The sequence below is a fragment of the Lithobates pipiens genome, unplaced genomic scaffold (genome assembly GCF_037356315.1).
Source record: "Lithobates pipiens isolate NorthernLeopardFrog02 unplaced genomic scaffold, aLitPip1_a1.2 Scaffold_18, whole genome shotgun sequence".
NCBI classification, from domain to species: domain Eukaryota; kingdom Metazoa; phylum Chordata; class Amphibia; order Anura; family Ranidae; genus Lithobates; species Lithobates pipiens.
In genome coordinates this window covers 319,625,406-319,638,224 of record NW_027507758.1, presented here as the reverse complement: position 1 = coordinate 319,638,224, position 12,819 = coordinate 319,625,406, and the positions used below count along the sequence as shown (strand labels likewise).

At 39.4% G+C, this 12,819-nt stretch overlaps 1 protein-coding gene across 1 annotated transcript in view; it reads right to left on the bottom strand.

The window, feature by feature from the left end:
• The window catches only part of GABRR2 (gamma-aminobutyric acid type A receptor subunit rho2), a 145,093-nt gene extending 132,536 nt beyond the window's left edge, over positions 1–12,557 (bottom strand). The window contains exon 1 of the mRNA XM_077487262.1: positions 12,225–12,557. Coding sequence (XP_077343388.1) covers positions 12,225–12,415 — 191 coding nt within the window. The 5' untranslated portion in view covers positions 12,416–12,557. The remainder of the gene's footprint in view (positions 1–12,224) is intronic.
• Positions 12,558–12,819: the final 262 nt, after the last annotated feature.

Below are 12,819 nucleotides of genomic sequence, written 5' to 3'. Positions count from 1 at the left end.
GTTCTGTCATCCTTGTGTTCCTCCTATGCAATGCAGGCTAATTAATTAGCAATAACACCCCCACCCAACTCAGTACAAATTTAGGCTTTCTCTAGGGCATGCCCAAGCAGGGGTTGCACAGGCAGGGATTGCTTTGGCAACTATCATTTTGGATAAAGTATTCATATTGGATTAAATATTACACTTTGGCTCAGCACTTCAGCGAAAGCACAAAGCAAAAATCTACAAAAGACTACTGCAACACACTAAACAGACTATAGGTGTCCTGATTCCCCATAGAACATTTCTCATACAGTCTGTTTCTTAATCTCACCACTCTCTATCATATACTCCCTATTTTTCCTTCTCACAGTTGCAGCCTCTCTCCTTAAACTTTCTCTCCTTCACCCCTCTTCTCCACCCCACAGCTTATATATATCACCTTCACTTCTGTCTTCACTGTATTACTACACTCATCAGCTCCTGCTAATTTTGAGCCCACATACCAATAAAACCTCCAGGACACTGAGAAGTGTCCCCCCACATAAGTCACACTCCCATATCACCCTTCTGTTTCTCCTAATGTTTGGAGATATTTCTCCAAATCCTGGACTGCCATAACTTACCTTTAGCCAACATACCCAGCACCTTCTATACTCTGCCAGCAGCCGTAACCTACACAATCTAATTTCTATTTCTCTTCTGCCTAGAACCAGCCTCCCCTTTTCCTGTGCCCTTTAGAATGCCTGCTCAGTTCGCAAAAAAACAACAACTTACCACCGTCCATGACCTATTTATCACAAACTTCTTCAACCTACTTGTAAATACGGAGACATGGCTTCAAGAATCTGACTTTCCTTCTCCTGCGGCCCTCTCCCATGGTGGCCTCATGTGGACTCACTCTCTCAGGCATAGTGGATGGAAAGAAGGTGGTGTTGGAATCCTCCTATCCCCCCAAAGCACTTTTCTGTTTTTTCATACAACTCCCTTTCTGTTCCTCTTCTCATTTGAAGCTCACTGTATTCGTCTATTTTCTCCAGTTTTGTTGAGAATTGCTGTGATCTATCAGCCTCTTGGACCGGTATCAAGCTTCCTTGGTCACTTCTCTGCCTGGCTACCTTAGTTTCTCTCTTCTGGAATCCCAACAATCATTCTTGGTGTCTTCAACATCCATGTTAATCTTAACACTCCCGCTGCTTCTAAATCTCTGAACCTAACCGCCTCTTTTGACCTGAAACAATGGGCAAACGCTTGTACTCACTCTATTGGCGGCTGCCTTGACCTCATATTCTCCTACCTATGCACTGCATCAAACTCTCAAACATTCCTTTTCCTCTCTCTGATCACCACCTTATTAGTTTCACATTCTCCTTGTCTTCCTCCTCCTTGCCTTCCAACTACCAAACAATTACCCATAGAAACCTTTGCCATCTTAAACCTTTTCTTTTTTGTGCTACAGATTCTCTCTATGCCAAAATCTCATCCTTGTCCTGCCCCAACCTGGCCACTTCTATCTACAACAGTTCACTGTCATCCACCCTGGATACCTTGGCCCCCACCGCTACGCACAGAATCAGGCCCCCACCGCTACAACCCTGGCAGAGAGACATTACCAAAAGCCTCAAAAAACAGAGCCTTGCTCTTGAGCGTCTCTGGCATGAGACATGAGTCACAGTAAGATTTCAGCCAATATAAATCTGCCCACGAAAAATACCATTCCTGTCTCCACGCTGCCAGACTTACTTTATCACTCTCATAAGCACCCTCTCATGCAGTCCCCATCAACTCTTTTCTACCTTTAATGCTCTACTTCGTCCACCATTACCTCCACCCACTAACTTAATGCTCAGGAGATTGCTAATCACTTCAAAAATAAGATTGAGACAATTCGTCTCGAGATCTCCTCCACTCCACAGATATCTCCCTCACTTTACACTCTAAGTCCTCTAAGTACAATCAAAACTCTTGTTTAACCCAACTACTACAGAGGAAGTCAATAAAAAAAATTCTAATGCCCACCTAACCTCCTGCTGCTGGGTTCGTTGTCAAATACTACGGTCGCCCTCTGACTCTATCCTACACCCTTTAAATCATATCTTCAACCTCTCCCTCTCTACTAGTAACTTCCCCAACCTTCTGAAACATGCACTAGTCACTCCCATACCAAAAAAGGCATCACTGGACCCCACCAATCTTAACAACCTAAGACCCATCTCCTTACTCCCTTTTGCCTCCAAACTCCTTGAGCGTTTAGTCTACAACCGACTGAGCGACCATCTCATTAAGAATAACCTTCTTGATCCCCTTCAGTCTGGTTTTATCCACAGTACTCCACAGAAACTGCTCTCCTAAAACTCACAAATGAAGTGCTAACAGCTAAAACCAACGTTATTATTCCATTCTCTTACTCTTGGACTTCTCCGCTGCCTTTGATACAGTTGATCACTCCCTCCTCCTCAGAAAAATAAAATTTCTTGGAATCCATGGCCGTGCTCTCCATTTGTTCAAATCTTCAGTGTCACTTACAACTCGACTTCGTCCTCTCCAACACCTCTTACCGTTGGGGTCCCCCAAGGTTCTGTCCTTGGATCTCTACACATCCTCCCTGGGTCAGCTGATGGCTGATCCCATGGCTTTCACTACCATTTATATGCCGATGACACCCAAATCTATCTCTCTACCCCTCAAGCTTACCCCATCAGTCTCCTCACACATCACCGATTTACTAACAGACATATCAGCCTGGATGTCAAACCACTTTCTCAAACTGAGTCTATCTAAAACCAAGCTCATAACAAACCCCCCCCCCCCCCCACATGCCGCTTCCCCTGATTTCTCTTTCAAGATCAATGGCACAATTATCAGTCCATCCCCACATGCCAAGGTGCTGGGGTAACAATAGACTCTGAATTGTAATTTCAAGTCCACATCCAATCCCTTTCCAAATCATGCCGTCTTAGCCTCCACAACATCTCTAGAATATGCCCCTTTTTAACCAATGACACCACCAAGCTTATAATTCACTCCCTGGTCATCTCTCGCCTCAACTACGGCAGCTCACTCCTCATTGGACTACCTTTACATACACTATCCCCCTTCAGCCCATAATGTATGCTGCTGCAAGACTCATCCACCTTACCAACCATTCAGTGTCCTCCACGCCTCTCTGGCAAACCCTGCACTGGCTTCCACTCACCCAAAGAATAACATTCAAAGTACTAACAATAGTTTACAAAGCCGTCCACAACTCTGCCCCCAGCTACATCACTAGCCTAGTCCCAAAATACTAAACAAGCCGCTCTCTTCGGGCCTCCCAAGACCTCCTGCTCTCTAGCTCCCTTGTCCCCTCCTCCCATGATCGCCTACAAGATTTCTCTAGAGCTTCTCCTATTCCTCTAGAACCCCCTACCCCAATCTGTCCGACTGTCCCCTAATCTATGCATCTTTAGATGATCCCTGAAAACCCTTCTATTAAAAGAAGCTTATCCTGCTTCTAACTAATACACTGTTTTACTTTCTCCATCAGATCATCCCCCACATCTATTACCTTTTGTATCAATTGACCTTCCCTCCTAGATTGTAAGCTCTAGCGAGCAAGGCCCTCTGATTCCTCTTGTACCTAATTGTAATGTAACTATAATGTCTGCCTTAATTTTGTTAAGCACTGTGCAAACTGTTGGCACTATATAAATTCTGTATAATAATAATACACAGTAATAAAAAATATAGACAACATTTATGTTTTCTTTCTCGTTGCTGCGGCAATGGGTGAAAATACCCTGTAATAGCAGCCAGACCCCTGCTCAACACAGAGTCCTACAATCAGGGTCTCCAATAGTAGGACATGCCTACCTGCACACTGTTCCAACCACTGCTAGAGGCCCAGACCATTGCCTTCTGTGATGAGCAGGGTCCTGGCTCTCTAACATACTTTTATCAGAGGGTGTTCACTTCAGCAAATAGAAGGGAAACAAATAAAACATTTGTCAGTTATTGGTTTAAATGTCAAATCACTATATACTTCCACACCTCATCATGTTGACCTGTAATGTTGCAATTATATCCTCAAAAATACGTTTTTTATAACAATGGCATTAATGTGAGTTATTATAAGCAGATACAGGGAGTGGCCATGGAAGCGGTGTGCACACTGGCATATGTCTGCCTGCATTTGGGGCATTGGGAGGAGCGTAAGGACTTCCCAATAATAGAATTGGGTGCACACATCACTCTATGCCAGCACTATGTTGATGAAGTGTTGGCATCAGTAATTACTAAAATTGATCCACAAATTGAACAGGAAACTATTCAATGGGTTTCACATTATGACCTGTTATGCTTAAAAATTCGATTTTTTGATATTTTTAGAGAGGGAAGATGTTCAAAAACAATCACATGCATAAATCCACAGCAGATAACTCACTGCTTTGTGCAAAAAGTCACTATCTCCCCATTCAAATAAATGCACCTCCTTACATTAGAAAGAAATATTCTAGACTTCAAGATATTAAGGAAAAGGCCAAAGAATTATCCAAGTTAAATCTACAGGCTGTTCAAATAAAAGAATTTGACAGTGTCATAATTTTGAGGCAAATTATTGAGTTATGAGAAAAAGCATATGAGAGAAAATGGAGACAGACGTACAAGTTGTACAAGTACAATTGTCAAGAAAGATCAATCAGCTCATTTCCTCCTGCAATCATATTTAAATTTGAAAAATCAAATGTGAGATTAGGATTAGAATGTCTGAACATATAAGAGATATTATGACAAATAATGCAAAACTTCAGATAGCAACACAAGTTCTTGGATTGCCATTATTTATCATTAAAGGCATTAGGGCTCATTCAAATGGGCAGAAAAAATGCTGCGTTTAGATGTGTATTTTCTGCATAGAAGAAAGGTTTTTGCTTGCAGAGCTAGAACTTATTGCTATGGGTAGAAATAATTCTACATTTAGATGAAAAAAATATCCTGCATAAAATACGCACCTATAGTACTTATGCGAATTTATACACTATGTGGTAGTATGGTACCCCACCAGCAGAAGGATGCAGGGTTTTCAACCAGGCAGGTTGAGGGGCTCCAGGGGAGTTGTTTATTTGGGAGGAAACTGTCTTTTCAGTATCCTCATTGTTTCCAAAAATCCAGTTGGGGACCTGGAGCCCAGAGATTCCATAGTGTTATGGGTGGGACAGAATCTCCAATCCTGGGACCGGGTTTTGGGACTCACCAGCACAATGACTGTGTTGAGGTGTGTTGGTCTATTTCAAGACACCTGACCATGGTTCTGGGCTCCACCCTCCCAAGGAGTCCAGGCAAGCAAGGGAGAAGCATGCATGTCTGCATGGTATAGTCAGAGGGCCCAAAGCTGTGGGCTGAGCAGCAAGGAACATAAAAAGAGGTACAGTAGTTGTACGTGCTCTCTGTTAGATGGCCTAGAGGGCTGAAATGTAAAGACTAAACGGCAGTACTGCTGAAGAGAGCCAGGTGGCTTGGTATTTTTCTGTTATTACATTGTTGCTGTGGAAAGCTGAAACCCCTGTGTGGGCAACCCTCCTGTTATTGGACTTGTTTTCGTTTACTTTTAATAAAAGTGGGCCAACAAACCCTTAAATGGCATAACTGGTGTGGACTCTGCTCACTGGTGTGCTCTACGCAGAGGCTAAATAACCCCCAAATATTACAACATTTATGCGCAAACATGAATAAAATCTGCAGACATACATGTGTAAAATCTGCAGCTGTTTCCTACTTCTTTTGTGTGCGACTAAACACAGTGCACATTTTCATATGTAGACGCAGCTGTGTGTAGGGGCTTATTGATTACTAAAGAGCTGTGTTCAGATGCATGCAAAACTATGTGCTGTATGTATCTTAATGCCGTGTTTTTGTCTGTGCTTGTGAATAAGCCCTGTGTATGTGGACTGAATACCATAGTGCGTTTACATGCATAAAAAACAATCTGGTGTACACATCTAAACACAGCAGTTTTTCTGCCCATGTGAATGAGCCATTAAAGGCAAAAGCCTATATACCATCTGCAAATAAATTCATGGAAGGGAAGACATCAGTAGGCTTGTGCAATTCGTTTCGTAACGAATCTAAATTCGGCCGAATTTTGCATCTTTCGGACATTCGGATGCTTCCGAATGTCCGAATAAAAAAAATAACGAATAACAACGAATACGAAAGAAATATAACGAATGAATTCAAATGAATTCAAATGAATTTGATAATTCTTTAAAGATCTAATGAAACAAAAGGTCAGCTCTAAGTAAATCTTATAGTCCAATCAGCTAATTAATTTTGTGTCAGAGGTTGGATTACTGGCAAAGTGCATTCCTGAGAACTGAGTTAGAAGGGTGTTGTATTGTATTTGAGCCGAGGAGAAGAGACGTTGTCATTGTGTGTGTTAAAAGATTCAATAAACGACTTTCCAAACTACGAATCACTACGAATCACTACGAATGTCTATACATACATAAATATCGAATTTCAACGAATACGAACGAATGAATTCGACACTCTACGAATAATAACGAATTATCCGAAAACGTATTAACGTAACATAACGAATATAACAGAACGAAATTATGTATTTTACGAATGACAACGAACCGAAACTAAACAAAATTTTCCATTGTGCATAAGTCTAGACGTCAGCCAAGTCCTCTTGCAGAAACAATATTATTGGATATATACTGTACCTATGCTACATTGTTAACATAGCGTTTGAACTAGGAATTTAAAATAGGAGTTGGATACCAATCTTGCCTTTTTGCACTTTTGAAGGTGTATTTTTACCACTTTCCATCTTTTTCTTTAAAGTCTTTTAATGCTTCAGGTCACATCTATCTGGGAGATGTTCCATACCCTAAGATTTTTTTGGTGCACTATATGTAGATAATGTTAGGAGTATAACGTTTTTTCAAGTGTATAAGAGAATAGATATAGAAAGTGAGGACAGAAAAAGGGTAGTTATGTGTGACTGCAACTTATAGGTATAAGATTGAGTTTGACACATTTGCAATTACCATCCTGAAGAAGCCTTAGGCCGCGTACACACGAGAGGATTGTCCGTCCAACTTAGTCCGCTGAAACGTGTTTCAGCGGACAGTCCGCTCGTGTGTGGGCTTCAGCGGACTTTTTCAGCGGACAGTCTGGCGGACTAAGTCTTTCGGAATTTCTGTAATATTGTCCGTCCAAACTTGGTTTCAGCGGACAGTCCGCTCGTGAGTAGGCAAGTTGGACGGACTAAGTATGGCGCATGCTCAGAAAGGATTTACACGGCCGAAGGTTGCATTGCAGTGTATTGGACGTCGTATTTCTAGTCCCGTTGTACGTGCCGTACACGTCATCGCGCAAGCTTTCAGCGGACTGTCTGTTCGTCGTGTGTGGTCAAGTCCGTTCATTCAAAAGTAGGACGGACTGTCTGTCGGATTGTCTGACGGACTTAGTTGGACGGATAGTCCGCCCGTGTGTACGCGGCCTTAGCATTAAGCCGAAATGCTTCATTGCTTCTTACATTTACTACACCCTTCATGCTCTGTAAGGGTTGACAAGCATGACTATGTCATGTTATATTACCATTTAATGATGGTTTTTGCTGTAGTCTTAGAAAACTTGGGAAGAGAACATTATGAAAATCACAGCAAAACCAGCGTGCATGCAGAGACAATGGAATATTGACCAAGTTAAATGAACTTCATGGGCTGTATACCCATGCACTTAAAAGTTGGTTACCCAATGTTTTAAATTGCTTGCATGTGTGCTGGTCTGTGAATGAATGAATGAAAGAAATACTTGTATAGCGCACAATGCAAACCTAATCACCTCTAGGTGCTGGACATCAGTGGACATCAAATTGAATGAGAACCCTGTTCACGAGACATAAAGTCAAGAACAGTCCACTCAATTGATATTTAATGAAAAAAAGACAACATGAGATGCACATAAGGTGTAATGTATATTGAATGATGCTGCAATGAAAATAAATATCTATGTTGATTTTAATGTTTGAATTTGCGTGTTGAGATTGCAAAAAATACTCCCCACCATTTGAAGTAAAACATATAAACTATATAAAGGCATTCAACACCAAGAGCATGACCTTTCTGAATTTTATGGGTCTTGGGTCCTTAAAAGAAAGAGATTTGATCTGATGATCTCTATAGCTGCTTACATATTGAGTTTTGCTTAGTCTCTGTCTGCAGTTAACTTGGATAATAAGATTGAAATGTAATGTGACAGACCTTGCATTTGGAGTCTATGTAACTTATGAGTTACATAGACTCCACATGTCAACTACTTTCTTTCATAGTTTTCAGTGTTTGTTTTATTGCAACAAGTAACTAGTTCCATTGAAGTTCTGGGCAGAAAGCTGAATTTAAATAGCAGCATAAACGATGAGGGGTCTTTGTGAATTATAATGACAGATTAATCCTTTTTAATATGCGCATTGAGAAAAGGTGTGTGTTTGATCTACTGTACATTTCCTGTGGCTATAAAATGCCTTTTAAATATTTATAACATGTCAGACGTTATTAAATAATTTCAGTAACTGTAAATAATTTTTTTTCATTAACGTTTTTGCATTTATACCAACTTGTCAGATATTTTTTTTAATTATTTTCTAATTAATACTAGAAAATGACAGCTATATGTGATTGGTTGCTATACATAGCTCTCCCGTTTTCCTTTTTTCTCTTTGATATATGATGATTAGTACTGTCAGTATTTGTATATATTGCCAGGCTTACTTAGCAGCCTTATAGTGCGCTTACACCACATTAGTTCATTTATGGAGAGTATTAAAAACTTGACTTCCTGCATGGCATTAGGAAAGCTCTGAATTATTCCTAGATGGTGGTATTAATGAACTTTCAAATTCTTTACCAGTCCTTATGTTAGACATGAGACCATGGATAACATGATTGCTGGAGACAAACATAAGAGCATCCTTAGGGAAAAAATGCAAATGTTCCTATTTGAGGCTAATATATGCATAATCCGTTTTTGCTTCTAGATCAGCTTTAACAAATAATCTAAAGGGACACGTTTTTTGTATAATAACATAACCACAGGGCAGAGAGACTCCTAACAGATTGTGTGAATGGTTTAAAAGATTTACTTTATGATGTAACACAGAGAACTCCAAGTCCGCAAACAGTAATCACATCCTCTGATTTCATGATAATACTTTTCTGCCCACCAATGAAGGACATACCATAAATGATATTCTGGTTTTGTTAACCAAATTTGTCAACATTTCACATATGCCAATGCGTGTTTTAATGCAATTTTAAAAAGACTCTTTCTTTTGCAATCTACAACCATCCAAAACTTTTGATAACTGCTATAGCTTGAAGCCAGAAGTTTACAGAAATCCTCTTCCTACTTTTTGTCCTCTGTCACAGAATGCAGAAAGCCTTGGACAAATTATGTAAACTGATGTATGGAACCCCTTAGATATGAGTATGTCCCAGTGTAGTAAGCATGTTAATAGAAAAGATTTGCTGCAAACAGAGGCTTCATTTATAACAGGGGCCTTCAAACTATGGCCTTCCAGTTGTTCAGGAACTACAATTCCCATCATGCCTAGTCATGCCTGTGAATGTCAGTGTTTTACAATGCCTCATGGGATGTGTAGTTTCGTAAAAGCTGGAGGGCCGTAGTTTGAGGATACCTGATTTATAAAATACAGAGGCTACTTGGCATTTTTTTTAAAGAATTTTGTAAATGGGCACAGCATCCAGAGCAAAATGAAAAGGACAATAGGACGATAGGTATAAGTATATCCTTTGGATTTTTGACTTTTTGAGATATTAAAGCAGATTTACTAAAGGATTTGAGAATGTTCACACAATTAATTGTGTAAACATACACTACAAATTTCCAATCAAATTAAATGAGTAAACCGCAACTTTGTTTTCACATACAGTAATTGGATAAATTAAGTGAATCTCGACACAATTTTTTGTGTGAGCATTCTCAAATCTTTTAGTAAATTGGCCTTACTGAGCTGTAAATATTGTCCAGGAACCATTTTTTGGGAAAGGGGTTGGGAAAAGGAAGTTTCATATGCACAGTTGATTGGCTGATCAGTAATGTTATTAAAATACACTAGAAGCAGCTTTTGGTAAGTCTCTTTTAGAACAAAAATGACAAGTGACATACAACAGTAAGGTTTGGTTAACTGTCTGGCAGTTTTAAACACAAAAACTCGACAGATTTATGCAAGTATGTGAAAAGTTACATATACAGTGACTTATAATCACATACCGTATATGTAGTTCAGTTTTGGGCACCGGTTCTCTAAAAGGATATTGGGGGAACTGGAGAAAGTGCAGAGAAGGGCAGCCAAACTGATAAGAGGCATGGAGGAGCTCAGCTATGAGGAAAGATTAGAGGAACTGAATATATTCTCTCTTGAGAAGAGGAGATTAATGGGGGATATAATGAACATATACAAATACATAAGTGGTCCATATACTGAACTTGGAGTTGAGTTATTCACTTTAAGGTCATCACAGAGGACAAGGGGGCACTCTTTACATCTAGAGGAAAGATATTTCATCTCCAAATACAGAAAGGTTTCATCACAATAAGAGCTGAGAAAATGTGTAATAGACTCCATGCAGAGGTGGTTCTATCCAGCTCAGTAGATTGCTTTAAAAAAGGCCTGGATTCTTTCCTAGGTGTACATAATATAACTGGGTACTAACATTTATAGTTAGAGTTGATCCAAGGAATATCCAATTCCCTCTCTGGGGATCAGGAGGGATTTCTTTCCCTGCTGTAGCAAATTGGATCCCGCTTTGCTGTTTTTTTTTTGCCTTCCTCTGGATCCACTGTGGGTGTAGGATTGTGTACATGGGATTGTATGGTTCTTTTTTCTTCTTCTTTTTTTTTTTGGTTGAACTAGATGGACTTTTGTCTTTTTTCAACCTGACTAACTATGTAACTATGTAATTATGTAACTATACTGTATGCTTTACACAATTAAATCAGCTTTTACGGTCCTGGATTTTAATGTTCAAAATTTATATAAAGGCAAAAATCCTAAAATGTATTACAGTTGCACCATTATTCTTATTTCCACCAACTGTCTCATGTATACCAGTTTACAGTGTAAGGAAGCTTGCTTTCTGACCATAAAGCAGTCACATGGTCCATGGTCCAGCGCCTAGAGGCGATTCAGTTCGCATTGTGCGCTATACAAGTATTTCATTCATTCATGTAGCAGAACATTGTACCTTACACAGCATGAGGTAACCTATAACAACAAGAGTTCAATTTACCAAGCCAAGTAATTAAAAAAGATACAAAGGTATAATCAATTTGTTTTTCTTGAGTTACTGTAGCTTACAACAAATTAACCTAGGCCAACAATGTCTTATGCGTCAACCACCTTCATATCTGTCCCTTTGTATTTCTTTATTATTTCACTCAACCTGTGGATTACACATAAAATGGAATTGATAACTAATTAGAATTTTTTGCATATAAGTTACTAATATTGTCTTGATCTTTACAGTAATGTAACACCCAGTATTTATCAGATTTGTTTCTGGTAAGCATAATATCAAAAATATCAATAAAACTTTGGTGCAACAATAGAAGAGAGAACGTTTAAATGTCTTTTAATAGATTTTTGGTTTTTAAAGCACTGGACAAAAGCACATTGGAAATGATCAATTGGATTTAAATGTCTGGCACCTAATCTTGTTAAGTAAATTGTAATGGGCACTCGATTTCACTGGATTACAAAGTTCAACATAAACAAAGCATCAGGTTGCCCAACAATATACATAGCTAGTAAGGTTAATGCCATTCTTTATTAAACTACCACTCTTTTGTACCTTTCACTAAATAGGGTTTTGTAAGGTTGGAATGATTTTTAACATACTTTATGTTTTTAGGTGATTATAAGAAAAAAGTATATAAATGATGATTAAATGCAGAAGGTTTAACATCTGTAAGGTTTAACTGTAATTATCCCAAACAGCATCAAAAGAGAAGTAAAGCATTTAATTTATTTAAAATACCCAGCGTTGGTTAAATGTATAAAATCTTAACTGTATTTCTCAAAAAATAAAACAGTGGAAATCACTGCAAATGGAAAGCCATAAGTATGTTTGTAGTACTTCACACAGTAGTGAAACACATCTGGCACAATGAGATCCTGAATAATACAACGCAGCTATGAAATAAGAGGAGGATACAGGTGTACCATCACTTACCTGGCCTGTTTTTGCACATCCATCTGATTTGTCCATCTCCTCCTTCGATGCTTTTTACTTTCGGTGAGAAGGATGAGGCAGAAGATGAGCAGAAGGAATTTGAATGAATGAGGCATTTTCAGCACAGCAGTTAGACTAGGATCTGCTCTGCAGTTTCTTCCAGCAGTGGCAATGCCTAGTGGTGCACACATTGAGTCAGCTGTTTGTCCTAGGAATCATACTGACCAGACAGATCAGTGTGCAGGCTGTGCTTCTGACTCCTATAAAGCACTCAGATCACAGACCTTCCTCACATGAATGATAGGCACTGGCCATTTCTGAGGGCTAGCAGAAGTTGGCTGTGCTTTGCTACATATCCCCCGGGGTCCTAGGACAGAGATTTCACTAAACCCCTTACATAATAGGCATGTGGTTCACAATGCAATTACGGACACTCTGGATGATTCATCAGAGCACTAATCTGGGTTAGATTTTTCATGACAGACGATGGAATCTTGACAAGTACTTCCAAACGTTGCGTTAAGAATTTTAGTTTTAACATTCCATCTAATGACTACTCACAAATACTGACAAGCACTGGCATAGGGCAGATAAT